This window comes from Rhamphochromis longiceps, linkage group LG6 (assembly GCF_057381845.1).
Source record: "Rhamphochromis longiceps isolate RC_006_pf linkage group LG6, R_longiceps_female_GT1.1, whole genome shotgun sequence".
Taxonomy (NCBI): Eukaryota; Metazoa; Chordata; class Actinopteri; order Cichliformes; family Cichlidae; genus Rhamphochromis; species Rhamphochromis longiceps.
In genome coordinates, this window is record NC_140562.1 from 13875427 (window position 1) to 13893798 (window position 18372).

Here is an 18372-nt window from a genome sequence, read left to right on the forward strand (position 1 = left end):
GTAGATTCTAAAAACGCCTGCCAGGGTGGATATTTTCGAAAACTCAGTTTTTGCATTTACGTGTGGACGAGAAAAACTGAGAAAACGCAGCGTCAAAGGTGTGCGCTTTTTTTGACGTCACACTGTGCGCCACGTTATTGTTTTGATCAAATTAATTTCTACAGTACTGTTACTTATACTCTCTGCAGTGTTTAAATGCTTACATATGCATAAACAGTTACTGTCCCTCCACACATACAACTCGGTTCTGCTTCTATGCCCCATCTTTGTTTACTATTTCCCACCGAGGCTTCTAGACTTCTGATTGCCCAACATTTCTACACGGTTAGGAATATATCGCCACCTGTTGCTTTGGCATGTTCCTAGCAGCGTTTTCCTTCATTTCTGCGTTTACGTGTGGACGGGATTATTTTTTAAAATGAAAACGGAAAATCTCAGTTTTCAAAAATACCCATGTACGTGTGGACGTAGAGTTAGTCCACGAGGGCCGGTGTCCCTGCAGTAGTGATGGCCCGCTTGAAGCTGGCGCTCCGGAGCGTGTGTCGAAAAAAACAACACACTGGTTCAGAAGCACTGTGTCGAGGCTTGCTTCGTTTGGCAAAAGTCACGTGACCAGTGACGTCCGAAGCTTCATTACGCACGTAACTGCTTCGGTACCTGATTCAAACGGATATAAGGAAGTGAATCATCCACGGGATTCGTGGAGTGTGTTGATGGTGACAGAGAGCGAAGAGGTGACCATTCCACTGACAGATATGGAACCAGCAAGGAAGAGAGGACGTTCTGGCGTGTGGGAATATTTTGAGTTGATTTCGGTCAATCGGGTAGGTTTGCCAGCTTTGTGTTCTTGTTTGCCTCTGTTTTGCATTTGTTTATTTTGACTGAAAAGTTCACAAACCTTGTCTTTACACACACACACACACACACACACACATATATATATATATATATATATATATATATATATATATATATATATATATATATATATATATATATATATATATATATATAGCCTGGGCTTGAGGAGATCAGAGGTAAGGCACGTAAATTGGTAAGCTATTTCCGATCTAGCACAACAGCAAAGGAGAAGCTCTGCCAAATGCAGCAGCAGATGGGCAGATCACATCTAAAGCTCCTTCAGGAGGTTGATACCAGGTGGAACAGCACATACACCATGCTGCAGCGTCTGTATGAGGAGAGAGAGCCAGTTAGTGCTGCCCTTGTCTCAATGAGAACAGATCTCACACCTGTCACTGCTGAGGAGTACCACTCAGTTAAAGAGTGCCTGGAGGTGCTTTCTCCTTTTTACACAGCCACTACTGAACTTTCTGGAGAGCAGAGAGTATCTGGGTCCAAAGTCATTCCACTTGTCTGCATGCTGCGGTATGCAATTGCTAAAAAACAACCTCAAGTTCTGGATGACAAAGCCCGCCAGCTGTGCATGAACCTCACAAGAATGCTGGGTGAATGTTCGTCTCACTTGGAAACAATGAGTGTCATGACCATTGCTACCCTGCTTGATCCAAGATTCAAGGCTGTGGGGTTTTGCAGTCAGACCAATGCTCAAGCTGCAGTGAGACGTCTGACTGCAGAATGTGCCACCATCATTGAAAATGAAAAAGACCAGATCATGCCCGTCCCTCCTATCCCATCTACCTCGTCACAGCCAGAGCCAGCAACCAGTTCTGCAACTCAGTCAGGTATGGCTTTTGTTGACCTGAAGTCCATAACACAATGACAGGGTTCCAGCATATTCTAAAAATGTCTCAATAGTAAGAATATGCTTTAATATTCTCTCACGTCATCTTGGTGGCTGTCTATGTTCCCCCCTCTGCTAACCCCACAGCTGCATGTGACACTATCCACTCTGCCATAGCTCGGCTACAGACTCAGCACCCGAGTGCCTTTATTGTGATCTCGGGTGACTTCAACCATGTATCACTGGACAATACACTACCAACATTCAAACAATATGTGGACTGTCCCACCAGGGGAGAGAAAACTTTAGACTTACTGTATGCTAACGTCAAGGATGCATACAGCTCCTCCTCCCTCCCCCCACTTGGTAGGTCAGATCATAACCTGATTCACCTCACCCCCCGCTATGTGCCAATTGTGAGGAGGGAACCTGTGACCACCAGGACTGTTAGGAGGTGGTCAGAGGAGGCAATAGCGGAACTACAGGGCTGTTTCGAGGTGACCGACTGGGAAACACTCTGTGAGCCTCACGCCGAGGACATCAATGGGCTTACTGAGTGTATCACAGGCTACATAACTTTCTGCACCGACTCCATTGTTCCAGCTCAGACTGTTCATTGTTACCCAAATAACAAGCCGTGGGTGACTAAGGGAAGCCCTCCTCAACAACAAGAAGAGGGCTTTCAGAGGGGGCAACAAAGAGGAGGTGAGGAAGATCCAGGTGTTACTAAAGGACAAGATCAGAGAGGCTAAGGACAATTACAGGAGGAAGCTGGAGTGGAAACTCCAGCAGAACAGCATGAGAGAGGTGTGGAGGGGCATGAAGACCATCACTGGATTCAGGCCAACCAACAGCAGGGGAGCTGAGGGAGGTGAGAATAGAGCCGACGAGTTGAATCTGTTTTTCAATAGATTCGACACCACAGTGTCTGCTCCCACCCCCACAACCTCACCTGCAGTCAGCCTGGAATCCAGAGCCACACCACTGTGCCAGCCTCTCTCTTCACATGTTGCCTCCTGTGAGATTCCTGACACCCCTCCCCCACCCATCACCTTCACTCATTACCAGGTTGAGATGCAAATGAGGAGACTTCACTCAGGCAAGTCTGCTGGACCAGACGGAGTGAGTCCCCTTGTCCTCAAGACCTGTGCCCCCCAGCTGTGTGGAGTCTTTCATAAACTGTTTATGCTGAGTCTGAGTCTGCAGAGGGTCCCGGTGATGTGGAAGACATCATGCCTCGTCCCTGTACCAAAGACGCCTCGTCCCAGTGGCCCCCAGGATTACAGGCCCGTGGCACTGACCTCCCACATCATGAAGACCCTGGAAAGGCTCATCCTGGACCAGCTGCGACCCATAGTAAGACCACATCTGGATCCCCTTCAGTTCGCTTATCAGCCTCGTCTCGGAACAGAGGACGCCATCATCTACCTGCTCAATCGTGTCTACACCCATCTGGACCAGCCGGCGAGCACTGTGAGGGTCATGTTTTTTGACTTTTCCAGTGCTTTCAACACCATCAGGCCGACCCTCCTGGGTGATAAGTTAGCAGCGATGCAGGTGGATGCTTCTCTGGTGTCCTGGATTGTTGATTACCTGACAGGAAGACCACAATATGTACGTCTCCCACAGTGTGTGTCTGACAAGGTGATTAGCAACACAGGGGCACCACAGGGGACTGTCCTCTCCCCCTTCCTCTTCACCCTCTACACCACAGACTTCAGCCACTGCACAGAGACCTGCCATCTTCAGAAGTTTTCTGATGACTCTGCGGTGGTTGGATGCATCAGCAGGGATGATGAGACAGAGTACCGGGCTGTGGTCGACTCCTTTGTCACGTGGTGTGAGCAGAATCATCTGCAGCTCAACGTGGCAAAGACCAAGGAACTGATCGTGGACTTCAGGAAGACCAGGAAACACTTGACCCCTGTTTCAATCCAGGGGGTCAGTGTTGACATTGTGGAGGACTATAAATACCTTGGAGTACACATTGACAATAAACTGGACTGGGCTAAAAACACCACAGCACTTTACAGGAAGGGCCAGAGTCGTCTCTATTTTTTGAGGCGACTGAGGTCCTTCAACATCTGTCAGAAAATGCTGAGGATTTTCTATGAGTCTGTTGTGGCCAGTGCGATCCTCTATGCTGTTGCATGCTGGGGGAGCAGGCTGAGGGTCGCAGATGCCAACAGACTTAATAAACTGATCCGTAAGGCCAGCAATGTTGTGGGGATGGAGCTGGACTCCCTCAAGGTGGTGTCGGAGAGGCGGATGCTGTCCAAGATAAAGACAATGTTGGATAACACCTCCCACCCACTCCATGACATGTTGGTCAGTCACAGGAGCTCGTTCAGTGAGAGACTGAGATTACCGAAAAGCACCACTGAACGACACAGGAAATCATTCCTGCCTGTGGCCATCTCCCTGTACAACGCATCCACTTAACACACTGTTTGCTGCTACAGCTACACATGTTTCTTTTCCAACTATTTATTTATAAGTGACTTATGTATGTATATATATGTATATATTGTACTATTCTTAGTTAGCGTATTGTCTGTCTTGTCTTAATGTTGGTTTAAAATGGAACACTGTAACAAAAAATAATTTCCCCCAGGGATCAATAAAGTATTCTGATTCTGATTAATATCCCAAAGTTTCAATTCCGTTATTGGAAATATGTGACTATTAGACGTTTCTTAACAAAACGACAATCTGCTTGTCGAAATATAAATTTCATTAGATATCTTTAGTAACACTTACAGTTGAATATTCACATGTGATGTCATTTTAAAATACATCTGGAAATGTCAGTCTACAGAATGTGCAGCTATTTAATTCCGTTAGTCTTTCAGGTGAACAAAATCGGTTTTTATTTTGCTCTCTTCTGGCTACTGAGTCCTGTCTCAATATGCGTACTTGTGCATCCTTGCGTTCTCGTGTACTCGTGATACGTCATCAGTCGGAGACCAAGTACTGTTCCAATTCAAAGTATGCATCAAGCCGAGAACGCGAAAAAGTCCCGGATGTTTTCTCGCTCCGCCTGTTTTATCGAGCATGCATCGGTGGTGACTTGTGTGGACTTGGTACAGCTAAATATCCCAGAATGCATTTCATCCAAAACTCAAACGCGGCAATGGCAGACGAGCAGGGCTGAAAACTTTTAAATATTTCTCTTGCTGGGTCACAAAATAAACGTTATTTTCAAGCAAGAATGTAGCTGTGTAAGCTTCAAATATCTGCTCGATTTATCAAGATATCATATATTTCCAAACGTGCTCTGACGTTTTCAGAGACGTCTGTGACCCGCCAGCTCCATAGCAGACAGTGAGGTCGAGGATCACTAGAGCCGGCGAGAACAGCGGACTCCTGGCACATAATTTTCAACCCCTACGCAGTCTTTTCGCTAGTCAGGTTAAACAAACCCCAGCAGCTGTCTATTGTACTAAAATAAAAATAAAGGCGTTCTAACATCTCACCTGCTTGTTTTTATTAAGACATACATGCACACTATTTTATTAATAGAGATTTCGCTACTGAGGTTAAACATGATATATAAGTAACTTAGATCACTTCTAAATGTTAATGTTTGGTTTATTTCAGTGTTCAGTGGCAAGTCTGGTCTCGCCGAGAACGCGAGTACATACTTGCCAGTACAGTACAGTACCAGTGGCAAAAAGCAGTGCTAGGTGGTAATACGCTGTCTAACAGCTTGGATAGACTCCAGCCCCTCCTCAAAACTAAAATGGACGGATGGAGTATGCCGTCTGGAATAATATTATAAAATTGTCTAGGAACGAACTCAAACATCTAAAATCGTAAAAATGCTTCACATCAAAACTAGACTATCTAAAATCAACAAATGTAAAACTATACAAATGTGTTTAATATATAGCTCTGAATGAATTCTGCAATTTTGCATTGTGACAATATCACGGGCTATAATGCAGGGAGATTCGCAAACATGTCAGTGTCCTCTGCTGTAACAGCACATCTATACACACGAGGGGCATCCCCACAGCAAACATTACAGCTGTTGTATCCCTTCTTTCTTGGAGCTATATTGTTTTTACACCCTCTCATTGTGTGTAATTGCTCTCAATGTCAGAAGAGGGAGACAAAAGGCAGATTAACTTTTACTATGATTGTTTTTTTTTTTTTACATGACCATGAATTATTACATTAACACGAGTAACATACGAAGCCAATCAAACTGGCTAATCTAGTTGTGTTGAATACAGAAATTTTTTTTATAAATAATGTGAAATATAGATTCAAGTACAACGCACAAAAATTTAAATGAGAGGTGCAGAGGTTTGTTAAAAGGCTTGTTCGCCGCAGTGTACGTCTGCAGGTCTTTAAGTGTCATCTGTTTCTGTTGAAATGACAACAGATTCTCCATCAGAGCTCGTTTCATGTCTAAACTTCACAGCAGTGAAGTTTAGACATGTTAAGGGTTCGATTCCCCTTAACAGCTACCCTGAGGTACCCCTGAGCAAGGTACCGTCCCTACACACTGCTCCCCGGGCGCCCAATGGCTGCCCACTGCTTCACTGAGTGAATGGGTTAAATGCAGAGAGCAATTTCCCCACGGGGCTCAATAAAGTACAATAATGTACACAATAATGTAGTAGTGATGGGTCGTTCGCGAACGAAATGGCTCTTGGAGCCGGCTCTTTGACGTGAACGACGCGAGCCGGCTCCTTATCGCGAGCCGTCACGTGTTTTTTTTTTTTTTTTTTTCTTTCTCTCAGCCTCTCTCTCGCACTTTTTTTCCGCTTCACTCTGCACGCGAGCCTTGTGCTTTAGGCTGGGCAGAGGGGGGAGGGGCGGTAGTTACACTCAGTAGCACAGTAGTGATGGGATTTCCGGCTCTTTTTAGAGAGCCGGCTCTTTCGGTTTGGCTCACTAAAAAGAGCCGGCTCTTTCGGCTCCGGACCGGCTCTTCAGGTTGTTTTGTTGCTTTAATTAATTTATTATTAACAATAATATAAAATTATGCACAAAAGGAATTACTAACGTAAAAACAAGTGGTTTTATTTATATATGTTTATATATAAATATATGCAGTGGCCCCTAGAGACAAAACACGTACAAACTCCAAAACACATTTCTAGCATGAACTGAACTTCCAAAGCAGAGCTACTAGATCACTTAAATTACACAATTGAAAGCATGTGTGTATTCTTTGTGTATTTATACACAGGCACTCATATATATATTCAAATAATTTAAAAAAAAAGTTCATTTACCTGTTATTACCACACACCAAATCCGGTCGTTGGTACTTGCTGGCTTGTGTAGCCACAAGATAACAAAGGCTCAACAGTGCGCCCAGCATCCTGGAGCACTTCTGTTGTCTTTTGTACGTGTTTTGAGTTTTTATGTGCTTCTGAGTTTTTATATGCTTCTGAGTTTTTACGTGCTTCGGAGTTTGTACGTGTTTTTACGTGTTTTGGAGTTTTTACGTGTTTTGGAGTTTGTACGTGTTTTTACGTGTTTTGGAGTTTGTACATGCTTCAGAGTTCGTACGTGATTTGAAGTTTGTATGTGCTTTGTCTCTAGGGGCCACCGTAAATATACTTTTATTTATTCACTCCACATAAAATGTAATAAATAAATCATATAATACAAAAATCAACTATTCACATTTCAAGTTTTAACTATTTAAATTTTCAGCTTTTTCCTTTCACAAATTTAAAGTGAAAAGAACACCTGCAAACCACAACACAATTAAATATAAATTATAATATGAAAACTAAAAGAACATGCATATTCTCTGTCATATGGACCTGCATGAATAAACTTTCTCAATCCTTTATCATCTGCAACCGAAAATAGTTGTGGATGATTACTATACCTTTCTAATGTTGTTGTCCCTGCCTCTCTTTCTCTCTCTCTGGCTCTGTTCCTGTGCTACTGAGTGTAACTACCGCCCCTCCCCCCTCTGCCCAGCCTAAAGCACAAGGCTCGCGTGCAGAGTGAAGCGGGAAAAAAGTGCGAGAGAGAGGCTGAGAGAAAGAAAAAAAAAAAAAAAAAACACGTGACGGCTCGCGATAAGGAGCCGGCACGCGTCGTTCACGTCAAAGAGCCGGCTCCAAGAGCCATTTCGTTCGCGAACGACCCATCACTATAGCACAGGAACAGAGCCAGAGAGAGAGAAAGAGAGGCAGGGACAACAACATTAGAAAGGTATAGTAATCATCCACAACTATTTTCGGTTGCAGATGATAAAGGATTGAGAAAGTTTATTCATGCAGGTCCATATGACAGAGAATATGCATGTTCTTTTAGTTTTCATATTATAATTTATATTTAATTGTGTTGTGGTTTGCAGGTGTTCTTTTCACTTTAAATTTGTGAAAGGAAAAAGCTGAAAATTTAAATAGTTAAAACTTGAAATGTGAATAGTTGATTTTTGTATTATATGATTTATTTATTACATTTTATGTGGAGTGAATAAATAAAAGTATATTTACGGTGGCCCCTAGAGACAAAGCACATACAAACTTCAAATCACGTACGAACTCTGAAGCATGTACAAACTCCAAAACACGTAAAAACACGTACAAACTCCAAAACACGTAAAAACTCCAAAACACGTAAAAACACGTACAAACTCCGAAGCACGTAAAAACTCAGAAGCATATAAAAACTCAGAAGCACATAAAAACTCAAAACACGTACAAAAGACAACAGAAGTGCTCCAGGATGCTGGGCGCACTGTTGAGCCTTTGTTATCTTGTGGCTACACAAGCCAGCAAGTACCAACGACCGGATTTGGTGTGTGGTAATAACAGGTAAATGAACTTTTTTTTTAAATTATTTGAATATATATATGAGTGCCTGTGTATAAATACACAAAGAATACACACATGCTTTCAATTGTGTAATTTAAGTGATCTAGTAGCTCTGCTTTGGAAGTTCAGTTCATGCTAGAAATGTGTTTTGGAGTTTGTACGTGTTTTGTCTCTAGGGGCCACTGCATATATTTATATATAAACATATATAAATAAAACCACTTGTTTTTACGTTAGTAATTCCTTTTGTGCATAATTTTATATTATTGTTAATAATAAATTAATTAAAGCAACAAAACAACCTGAAGAGCCGGTTCGGAGCCGAAAGAGCCGGCTCTTTTTAGTGAGCCAAACCGAAAGAGCCGGATCTCTAAAAAGAGCCGGAAATCCCATCACTACACAGCAGCATAATCAGCATGCTGCTCTTCTCTTGGCTGAAGTGTCTCTATGGTGGAAAAAAGAGGATCTGTGTGGTTTTTGAAGAAGTGAACTTTGCTGTAGAGGACTTCATCCTCCACCTGTGGCTGAGCTAAGACGTCTTCACACGCAGGATCAGGATTTAGCTAAGAACAAAAAGCGATACATCATAATTCACTTAAAGATTTGACTCCTTTGACTCTGTAAGAAAGATCATTCAGTATGAAAATGTGTTTTCCAACTCCACAGTAATCTTTACCTCCACTATGTTGTTTGATGTTTCGTTTGTGGAAGACTGACTCGTAGTCCTCTTTTTTCTGGTTATTGAAAGTAATAAACAGAAAAAATAAGTGAGTTCATGCCAGAGATAAAATGTTGTCACTTTGAATCAAACACACTGTTGCTTACCTAATCAAAAAGAAGAAAAAGAGAACTATTGAAACCAGAACTATTACAGAAACTCCTCGTGTCCTTCCTGTGATACTTTGGACAGTGAGAGTCTTTGGAGCAGAGCTGATATCTTTGTTGGTTTTCACAGCACAGGAGTAGCTTCCTGCATCCTCCCTGCTGACTGGGTCTAGGATCAGATGCTTGATCTGGTTCTCTCTCGGGGTCAGAGGTCGACTGTTCAAGTACCAAATGTAGTTTGTGTTGTCAGTCAGAGGACAGCTGGTGCTGCAGGTCAGTGTGACTCTCTGACCCTCTGTCACCACTGCAGAAGGACTCATCTTCACTCTCAGCTCTGAAACAGGAACATTAATAATGACAGATGTTATATGTTAAGATGAAACATTACACAATTGCAACATGTGCTAGAGACTGAATCTGAGTGAGTTAAGCCAAAAAGCAGACTCTTTAATCCCCCATGCACTGATAAAATCTAACATTGACTTAAGTTCTGTACTTTTATGACATTTACGAGGGAATAGTTGCTTTTTTAAACTCCACTCCATGTACAATGTATGACAGCCTGAGTTAATATTTACTTTAAGGTTTATCCTACCGTTGCATCCTGCCTGTCCAGTTGCTTCTTTTTTTGTGGGTCTCCGCCTTGACTTTTGTCTTCAGTAACTGAAACTTGCATTGTGCTTTGGGTCTTTATGTCATGATCTTTGGTTTTATACTCAGTGTTTTCTGTTTTGGACTCAGTAAATTTTCTGTCTGACTTCGTTCTAGTTTTAATTTAAACATTACATTTGCTTATGTTCAGTCGTCAATCTTGTGTTGTATTCAAGATTTCTTTGTTAGATATTCTCAAGTTTTTCCTGCCCTCCTATGTTCTCTTTGCCTCGTCTGTGTTTCTTTTATGTTTCCTATGTTTCCCATGTTTAGTCAGTTTTAACTTTGTGTTTAATTTGCCCTGTCTAGTTTGTGTTTCAGTCAGTGTTAGTCTCCTGATTTATTTTGATAGTTTTTTGTCCTGTGTGTAGTGTTCAGTTTTGCTTCCATTGTCATTGGGCTGACTTATTTGACCTGTGCATTGTTTTGCCCAGTTGTGTATTTCCTGTCAGCTAGTCAGTGTCTGTGTTTCAGTTAGTTTACTCAAGCTGTGCTCTGCTTCTAATTTTATTTCAATCTGAGACCCATCTCCACAGTGACATCTGCTGGCCAAATTGACTATCGCCACAAATTGATAATGCTGTTTTGTGAAACAAGGATGCAGACAAGCACAATTCTAAACAAAAATACTTATTAAACCAGACTGTCAATGATGGTGAATAACACATGTTTTGGAGAAATCCCCACACAAACATTGCAAATTGAGACTGTTAGAGACAGCTGCTGGCTTTGATCGTAATAAACAATAATTCGCTTTATAAAGTAAAACATATAGAGAAAAAGTTGCTGTATTTAATCTAATAATCACAAGTTTTCAGCTGTTTTTGTCTCAGTCAGCTTTGTTTTTTACTCACAGGACTCAAACTCTGGATGTGTTATCACCTTTTTAATTTTGTAGGAGGCTCCTAGCCGCCACCTGGCTCTGAGGGTATTGTTAACGAGTGACAGGAGAAGAGAGCAGGAGATCAACAGACAGATTGGTGCTGTGGCTGCAGTGATGCAGACCCTGCACCAGTCTGTTGTGGTAAAGAGAGAGCTGAGAGAGCTTAGCGAAGCTCTCAATTTACTATTAAAACTATGTCCCTACCCTCACCTATGGTCAGCAGCTGTGAGTAGTGACCAAAAGATTGAGATCCAGAAATGAGCTTCCTCTGAAGGGTGGCTGGCCTCTCCCTTAGAGATAGGGTGAGAAGTTCAGTCATCCGGGAGGGTCTCAGAGTACAGCCACTGCTCCTTCACATCGAAAGGAGCCAGTTGTCCCACCGGGAGGAGGCCCTGGAGCGGACCCAGGACACGCTGAAGAGATTACATCTCTTAGCTGGCCTGGGAACGCCTTGGTGTTCCCCTGGACAAGCTGGAGGAGGTGGCTGGATGGATGCATAGATGGATGGATGATGGATAAGAGTTTGTGTCAGGTAAGGTTTACACACAGTCAATCAACGGTAGAAGGGGGCGTAGCTTTAGCTTTTATTTTTAATAATTAAAAAACTACTTAAATGAAAATACTAAATGTCTTTTCCTTCTTTAAAAAAAAGTTAACATTTATCAAAATTTTATTGGTGAATTGTAACACTCCATTTCATGCACATCTTTAAACCATCCTCTGCTGAGTGACCTCTGAACCACGAAGAAACTTTCCTTAACTTTATACTGCTGTGAGTCAGAGCTGAAAACTGTTTTATTTTCTTCTTGAAAGCAGAGGTGTTATTTTTTATATTTAACAGCAATCGAGAGCAAAAATATTGATGAAATAATATGAGTATTATTGATGAGTATTATTTTCTTTTATAAACAGAACCTGTAGTATCAAAACAGTAATTCAATAAATAGAAATAGCTCTGAAGCAGCAGGTATGCCACCTGTTGAAACTGTGGTGAAGGGCAGTTTGTCTGAACACCTTTGGACCCGACTGTATATAATATTAAAACTATTATGATTATCTACAATAGAAGCCAACTTTTACTTTTGATATTTTAACTAAAGTTATGTTTCATAAAATGCACATGATTTTAATTAAAAGCAAACTTTTTCATTGTAAGGGAATATTTTAACATTATTAAAGAACAAAGAAGGCTCTGAATATTTCTTCCACCTCTGCTCCTGTTCAGACATTAATAAGTAAAGTCTGCTGAGTGAGGAGTTTAGATTTACCTGTGACAATCAAAAAGACTCCAGGCAGATCAGACTGGGTCCATCCTTCATGATCTTTGTTGAATCTGAATGTGTATCCTCCTGAGTCATTCTTCTTCAGGTTGTTGATGCTCAGGATGTGTTGGTTCTTCATGTTGTCCTGATATTCCACACGACCTGCAGCCTCAATCAGCTCTTCAACTTCCACTTTATCTTTTCTCCATTTTTTACTCCAACATTTAAACTCTGGCTTCATGTTATCAGGATGTGAGTATTCACTTGTGATGTTGACTGAAGATCCTTCCAGAGCACAGATTCTCCTGCTGACATAATTCACTCTCCAGCAGTTTTTATCCTGAACACCTGAAATATAGATGGAAGATTTAAAGTTGTTTGATTGGTCTGTGTTTCAGCGCTTGAGTTCATTATTATATATAAAATAAAATATGTTTAACACTTACAAACTTCCTTAGATTGGAGATGTTTGTGAGCTTTAACTGTACAAGAGAATGTGCCTGTTGAAGATTTTTGAGTTGAATAATCTTGATTCTCATGATGGTTTTGTTTGTTGTGATACCACATGAAAACAGTTTGATCATCAGTCAGGTTACAGCTGGTGTTACAGGTCAGTGTGACAAACTCTGAGATGGAAGAAGCTCTTTGAACATGAACCTCTGTTGAAAAAGGATAAACACACTGCTTGTCACTATATTTGATATAATCATACATCTTATTTAAGATATATACATGTATTGTTGCAACAAATATGATATAAACTTCACCTCTGGGGTAGGTGATGGAGCACGGCTTATCCACTAATGTCTGTTTATAAGAACAAATGTTTCCATAAGCATAAGAGAGACTGAAGCATGTCTGTGTGATGGAATCTGAACAAAAAGACATGATGTTAAATATTTGTACTGAGGTCATTTTCACAGGGTTTAGCTGGAGAGTCTGTAGCAACAACAGTCATGACTCACCCACAGAGACTTGAGGGGCTCTGAGATGCTCGTAGCCTTTGACAGCACAGGAGTATGTGACTGCTTCCTCACTGCTGAGCAGCTCTTGGTACCAGGGAGACCAGTCCTCATAGAGAAACTCTCTGTTCTTGTACCAGATGTAGGCTGCAGGCTTTTCAGTCAGAGGACAGCTGCTGCTGCACATCAGTGTTACTGTCTGTCCCTCTGTGGCAGGAATCACCTTTACCTGCAGCTCTGAGAGGATGATGGAGAACAACTTATACAATGATGTCATTTGGAAAGTAATTCATGAGTAAAAGTCACTGTACCTGCAACAACTTGAAGAGTAATTCTGTTGAGCCAACAGTGTCCTGGACTGTCTGTAGTCTTCATACAGCAGTAAGCGTTTGCATCACTCTCTCTTAGATCATTGATGGTTAAAGTTGGGTTTTTCTCTTCAGACATGTTGTACGTTACACGTTGTCCATCCACAGAGAGCTCACTCTGAATGTACTTGTTACCATCCCAGTGTATAGTGAACCATTTTCTGTTTGAAGTCAGATGTTGATGTGAGCAGTGCAGATCCACTGATGAACCTTTGAAAGCACAGGTCCTGGTTTCTCTTCCATTAACACCTTTAACAAAAGGGAGTTAATAAATGTTTTTATCTTATTAATATGTCTTTGTTAGTAATCACTTAATAATTTTCAGTACTTTAAATTAGGAACTAATCTAATCTAAAATTTCTCATCTGTTAAAAAATTTCTCAACTTTTTTTAAACTTTTGACTTAAGTTAATATTAACTAATGATTTTTACATAAGAACTCATAAATAATTTCAGATACCTGAAATGTAAAAGATGAGACCCACAAGCAGACGACCAGCATCTCTCAACTCCATTGTTTTAGTCCAGACTTTGAGCATAAAGCTGACAGTAAAAGCTTGAACCATGAAGACAAAGTAAGTCATCGGTCAAACTAAACAGCACTCTTTGTCTGAGCGAAGGGTGAGGAGGGGGGAAGGGGGGGTGGCTGCTGTCTGCTACTCATGTTCTTTGGTTTCACATGTCGTGCATCTTTGAAACTAAAAGTAAACTTGCTTCCTCTTTCTTTAAATCTTTTGCATTCATTTTATGCTTTGTTAGCATGAGTGATATTTTAATTTGCATCAATTGATTTCCTATATAATGATTCTTTTGTTTTATTTACTTGATGCATGCAGTTGTGATTTGAATGTGTTAAATCTTCCGTTTATTAAATATATTGAAGTTGTTCAACAGGAAGTTGTGGAGGTGTTAAACTGCTGAGCATGTTTGAGTATAACAGTTTAAAATGTAAACACACAGCTGGAGTGATGTAGACATAATTCTATTGCCATTTTTATCTTTTCTTTTTCAAAATATTAAACAATGTGATATGGGAAACACGTTATTTAAAATATCCTTAACGAGTGTTTGAGCTCTCAGATTGAATTGTATTTTCCATTTCCATGAACGTTTCCTTTTACAGTACAGATCCTGGTTTTTGTGTAAAGCTGACAGTAAAACTTTCAACCAAAAGACAAAAAGAAATGCATTAGTCAAACTAAACACTCTTTCTCTGCAGACTGATGGGTGAGGGTGACAAACACCTTTTTTTTCTTTTCTTGTAAGAAGGAACTGGTTTCACACTTTGTACAGCTTTGACACTAAAACTGACTTTCTTCCTCTTTGTCTCTTGCCTTCTTGTATGCTTGTATGCATATCCATATGCAACCACTGTTTGAGTTGTCTGATTGAATTGTATTCTGGCTTTGAAGAGTTAACCTTAATTTATTATTGTTGCTTCACTGTAGTGGTTGAACTTGTCACTTACTGCAGACTTGGTTATTCCTGTTTCTTTAATGTCACTGCTGAGTGTGGCTCAACAGTCAAAACTTGTGGAAGGCTTTAATCTTTTTTAGCCGCACCCAGAAAGGATAAATGGAATTCAACAAAATGAAATGAAACACTATCATACATAGTGGAGCCAGTTGAGGTGGTTTGGGCATCTGACAAGGATGCCACCTGGGCGCCTCCTGGGTGATGTGTTCTGGGCATCTCCCACCGGGAGGAGGCCCCGGGGACATGCCAGGACAAACTGGAGAGATTATATCTCTTGGGTTGCCTGAGAACACCTTGGTGTTTCCCCGGACAAGCTGGAGGAGGTGGCTGGGGAGAGGGAGGTCTGGGCTTGTCTGCTTAGGCTGCTGTCCCCCGGGGACCTGGCCTCGGATAAGCAGAACAAGATGGACGGATGGACTATCATATATTCTTTAATGAAAAATAAGTACTGTACTTGTTCCTGTGTCACCTTCAAGATGAAACTAGATAATTTTGGGGGACTTCTTGAAGTTGCTTAGCAGTTTAGGACATGTCCACCAGAGGACACCATTAGCTCTTCATCTCAGCAACATTTTGAATTGTTCTCTGCTACTTCTTGTCAAGTTCACAGTACAAGATAAGTGAGGTGCAAATATCTGCAGTTATTTCATTATCTTATGTTGCAAGTTTTCAGTAGCTTTTTTCTTCTTTTTTTTACATTTTAAATGAGTATGTAAAAAATATTGGATCAGTAGTTATAGTGTAAATAATCAAGCTTAAAAGGAACCAATTTTACTTGTATTTATTTTCTATCATTTGTATACTGTTACAGTGGTGGATGCCCAAGATTTAAATAATAAATTCAACATGTATACAAATAATCCCTATAAGTCAAAAGCTCAGGTTTCGGCCTTTTTGCCTTGATTTTGGATAGTTTTTCTTGTCTCTAATCAGATTATCAGCTCCACTTCTTGAACAAATGCTAATAATTAGAATTTTTACAGGTAATATTTAACAAATCATGCTGTATTTTCAAGAAGTCAGTTCCTTCAGTGTGTTTTACAGTAAAATAGAAATAACAACTTTAATACTTCATGTATATTGCATATTTATATGTGGTTCTATGCAGTGTTTCCATTGCTGTTCCTAGGACTGCACTCTTCTGTACAGAAACCTCTGATGCTGTGCCTGGAATCTGCTGAAGCCACTCTTCCCAGTTTGGGGTGGCAGCTCCTCATGCTCCTATTACCATTGAGACCACTTTGGACTTTACCTTCGTAATCTCCTCCAGTTGGTCCTTCAGCCCCTGGTACTCCACGATTTCACTGTGTTTCTGCTTTCTTACTGTTAGCTGTGATTGACACAATTATCACAACTGTGGTCTTCTGGTCCTTGTAAAACAGATCTTGGCTAACAGTGCTTCATTCCCATGGCAATTGTAGATGTTTTTAAATGTTTTACTGTTACTATGTAACGGTTATCGTATATAGTAGTAAAGTAATTAATATTTAAACAATGCCAGGACTGAAATACTATCTTCTGTCATGACTTAAGTTGCTAGTTGATCAAGTTACCAGTAAAATGATTCATCGCAGCCACAGATTCACAGTAAATACCCCAACAAGCTTTAATGCATCTATAATAAATTATTTGCTGATTTCTGTGCGTCACTTAAACTGTATCACTAGTACTGACCCATGCTCAGTGTAAAATTAAATCCTACCTGTCTGAGCAAAGTCTGGCTCCTTTAATCCTGGATGAGAAACTGTGTGTCTGTGCTGAACCATTAATAAAATCAGGTTTGAGTCAGGCCGCTTTCAGTGGACTCTTTCTCTGTTGAAAAAAAAGGTTGGTCTTAATTTCAGATGGTAATAATTTGAGTTTTTACAGGTAGTATTTAACAAATCAACTAGTGTGTACAGCATCTTTTACAAAAGAACAACTTATGAATAAAATTACATAATTTTAAGACATGATACCAAGCTCATAATACAGTCCATTACACAGTATGAGGTGTATTATAGAGTTGATTAACAATATATTACTTTGTAATTATGCACTATTCTTGCTTTAATAGTACGCCTGAAACTGACTATTATATTGGCTGTTATAAATGAGGTTTTGATTTGAACTTTGCAACAACGGAAATTCTGATTCGGTAATTCAACATATTTTCCTTTTTTCTTCATTTTTAAAATGAGGCAGAACAAGCATTCACAAACATGTTGATGCCCTCAACTCCACTACGCAATTCTATCTGCTTGCTGTTGGGACAAAGAAGAGCACCATCCACATTTTTTTTATTGACCTGGACAAGCAGGTCATACCATGCAAGTCAGTCCCGTCTGCCGTTGGGACATTGACTTCCTGACAGACAGGAAGCAACATATGAGACTAGGGAAGAATGTCTCTGACTCACAGACAATCAGCACTGGCTCCCCTCAGGGTGGTGTTCTTTTTCCTCTGCTCTTCTCCCTATACACCAACTGCTGTACCTCCAACCACCACTCTGTCAAGGTAATTAAGTTTGCAGATGACCGTTATTGGACTCATCTCGGACGGGGTGAGTCTGCTTACAGGATGGAGGCTGAATGTCTGGTGTCATGGTGCAGGCATAACAACCTGGTGTACTTCCTGAGTCAGCTAAAGAAATTCAACCTGCCAACATGGACGATGACGCAATTCTACACTGCAATCATCGAGTCCATCCTCACCTCCTCCATTGTGGTGTGGTATGCTGGAGCCACCACCAGGGAAAAACAGAGACTGCAGCATGTTGTGCACTCTGCTGACAAGGTGATTTGCTGCAGACTCCCATCTCTGCAGGACCTCTACACCTCCAGGACACTGGGGCGCACAACTGACCGGACAAGGTCTGTTTGACCTGCTTCCCTCAGGCAGCAAGCTTCGGTCCATTTGGACCAAAACCTCTCGCCATAAGAACAGTTTCTTCCCCTCTGCTGTTGGACTCATGAACAATAACCATAAGACTGTTCCCACCACTTGCTCTAATTCAAACACATGACCCCTGTATTGTGTTCTCTACACCTGTTGCAACTTTGCACTGATCATCACCTGTGTTCATCTATATATCAATCTGCTTAGCACTTTTTATTTTTATTTAAGTGTTTGTCTTAATGTATGTCTCACACAAAGTACCGCAGCAATTTCCTAATTTTGTAAATCTGCTCAATGTACTCTCTAGAAGTTTTCCATGATATTTATCTGTAGTGAGCTCAGGTTTAGAGACAAACCACATACCAGTACTTGTTTGAAATAGAATACATATGAACCCACACGGCTTAATTTGAACAGTCACAACATTTATTATGTTCTATGTTAAGAAAACGTCACTCAAACACAAGTAGTTGTTTTCTGCCATCTTTCAGTTGTGACATATGTTTCAATAACATGTATTTTATAACTAAAAAGTTCAAGATTAATTTATTCTGTAATTTGTGTTGCAG

The 18372-nt window shown here is 40.8% G+C and overlaps 2 protein-coding genes across 2 annotated transcripts; one reads left to right on the top strand and one right to left on the bottom strand.

Annotated features, from left to right (window-relative positions):
• The first annotated feature begins 1084 nt into the window (after positions 1 to 1084).
• On the top strand, positions 1085 to 1741 carry LOC146667646 (E3 SUMO-protein ligase ZBED1-like). Its single transcript, XM_085408795.1, has one exon. It carries the CDS (start codon positions 1103 to 1105, stop codon positions 1739 to 1741), a length of 639 nt encoding a protein of 212 aa, XP_085264921.1. The 5' UTR covers positions 1085 to 1102.
• Positions 1742 to 5223: 3482 nt separating this feature from the next.
• On the bottom strand, positions 5224 to 14004 carry LOC146667647 (uncharacterized). The gene is made up of 10 exons (XM_085408500.1): positions 13911 to 14004; positions 13394 to 13699; positions 13086 to 13319; positions 12888 to 12992; positions 12567 to 12779; positions 12127 to 12468; positions 9325 to 9658; positions 9176 to 9233; positions 8908 to 9062; positions 5224 to 6136 (listed from the first exon to the last, which is right to left on the bottom strand). The coding sequence occupies exons 1-10, from the start codon at positions 13987 to 13989 to the stop codon at positions 6058 to 6060; spliced, it is 1905 nt and encodes a 634-aa protein (XP_085264626.1). The 5' UTR covers positions 13990 to 14004; the 3' UTR covers positions 5224 to 6057.
• Positions 14005 to 18372: the final 4368 nt, after the last annotated feature.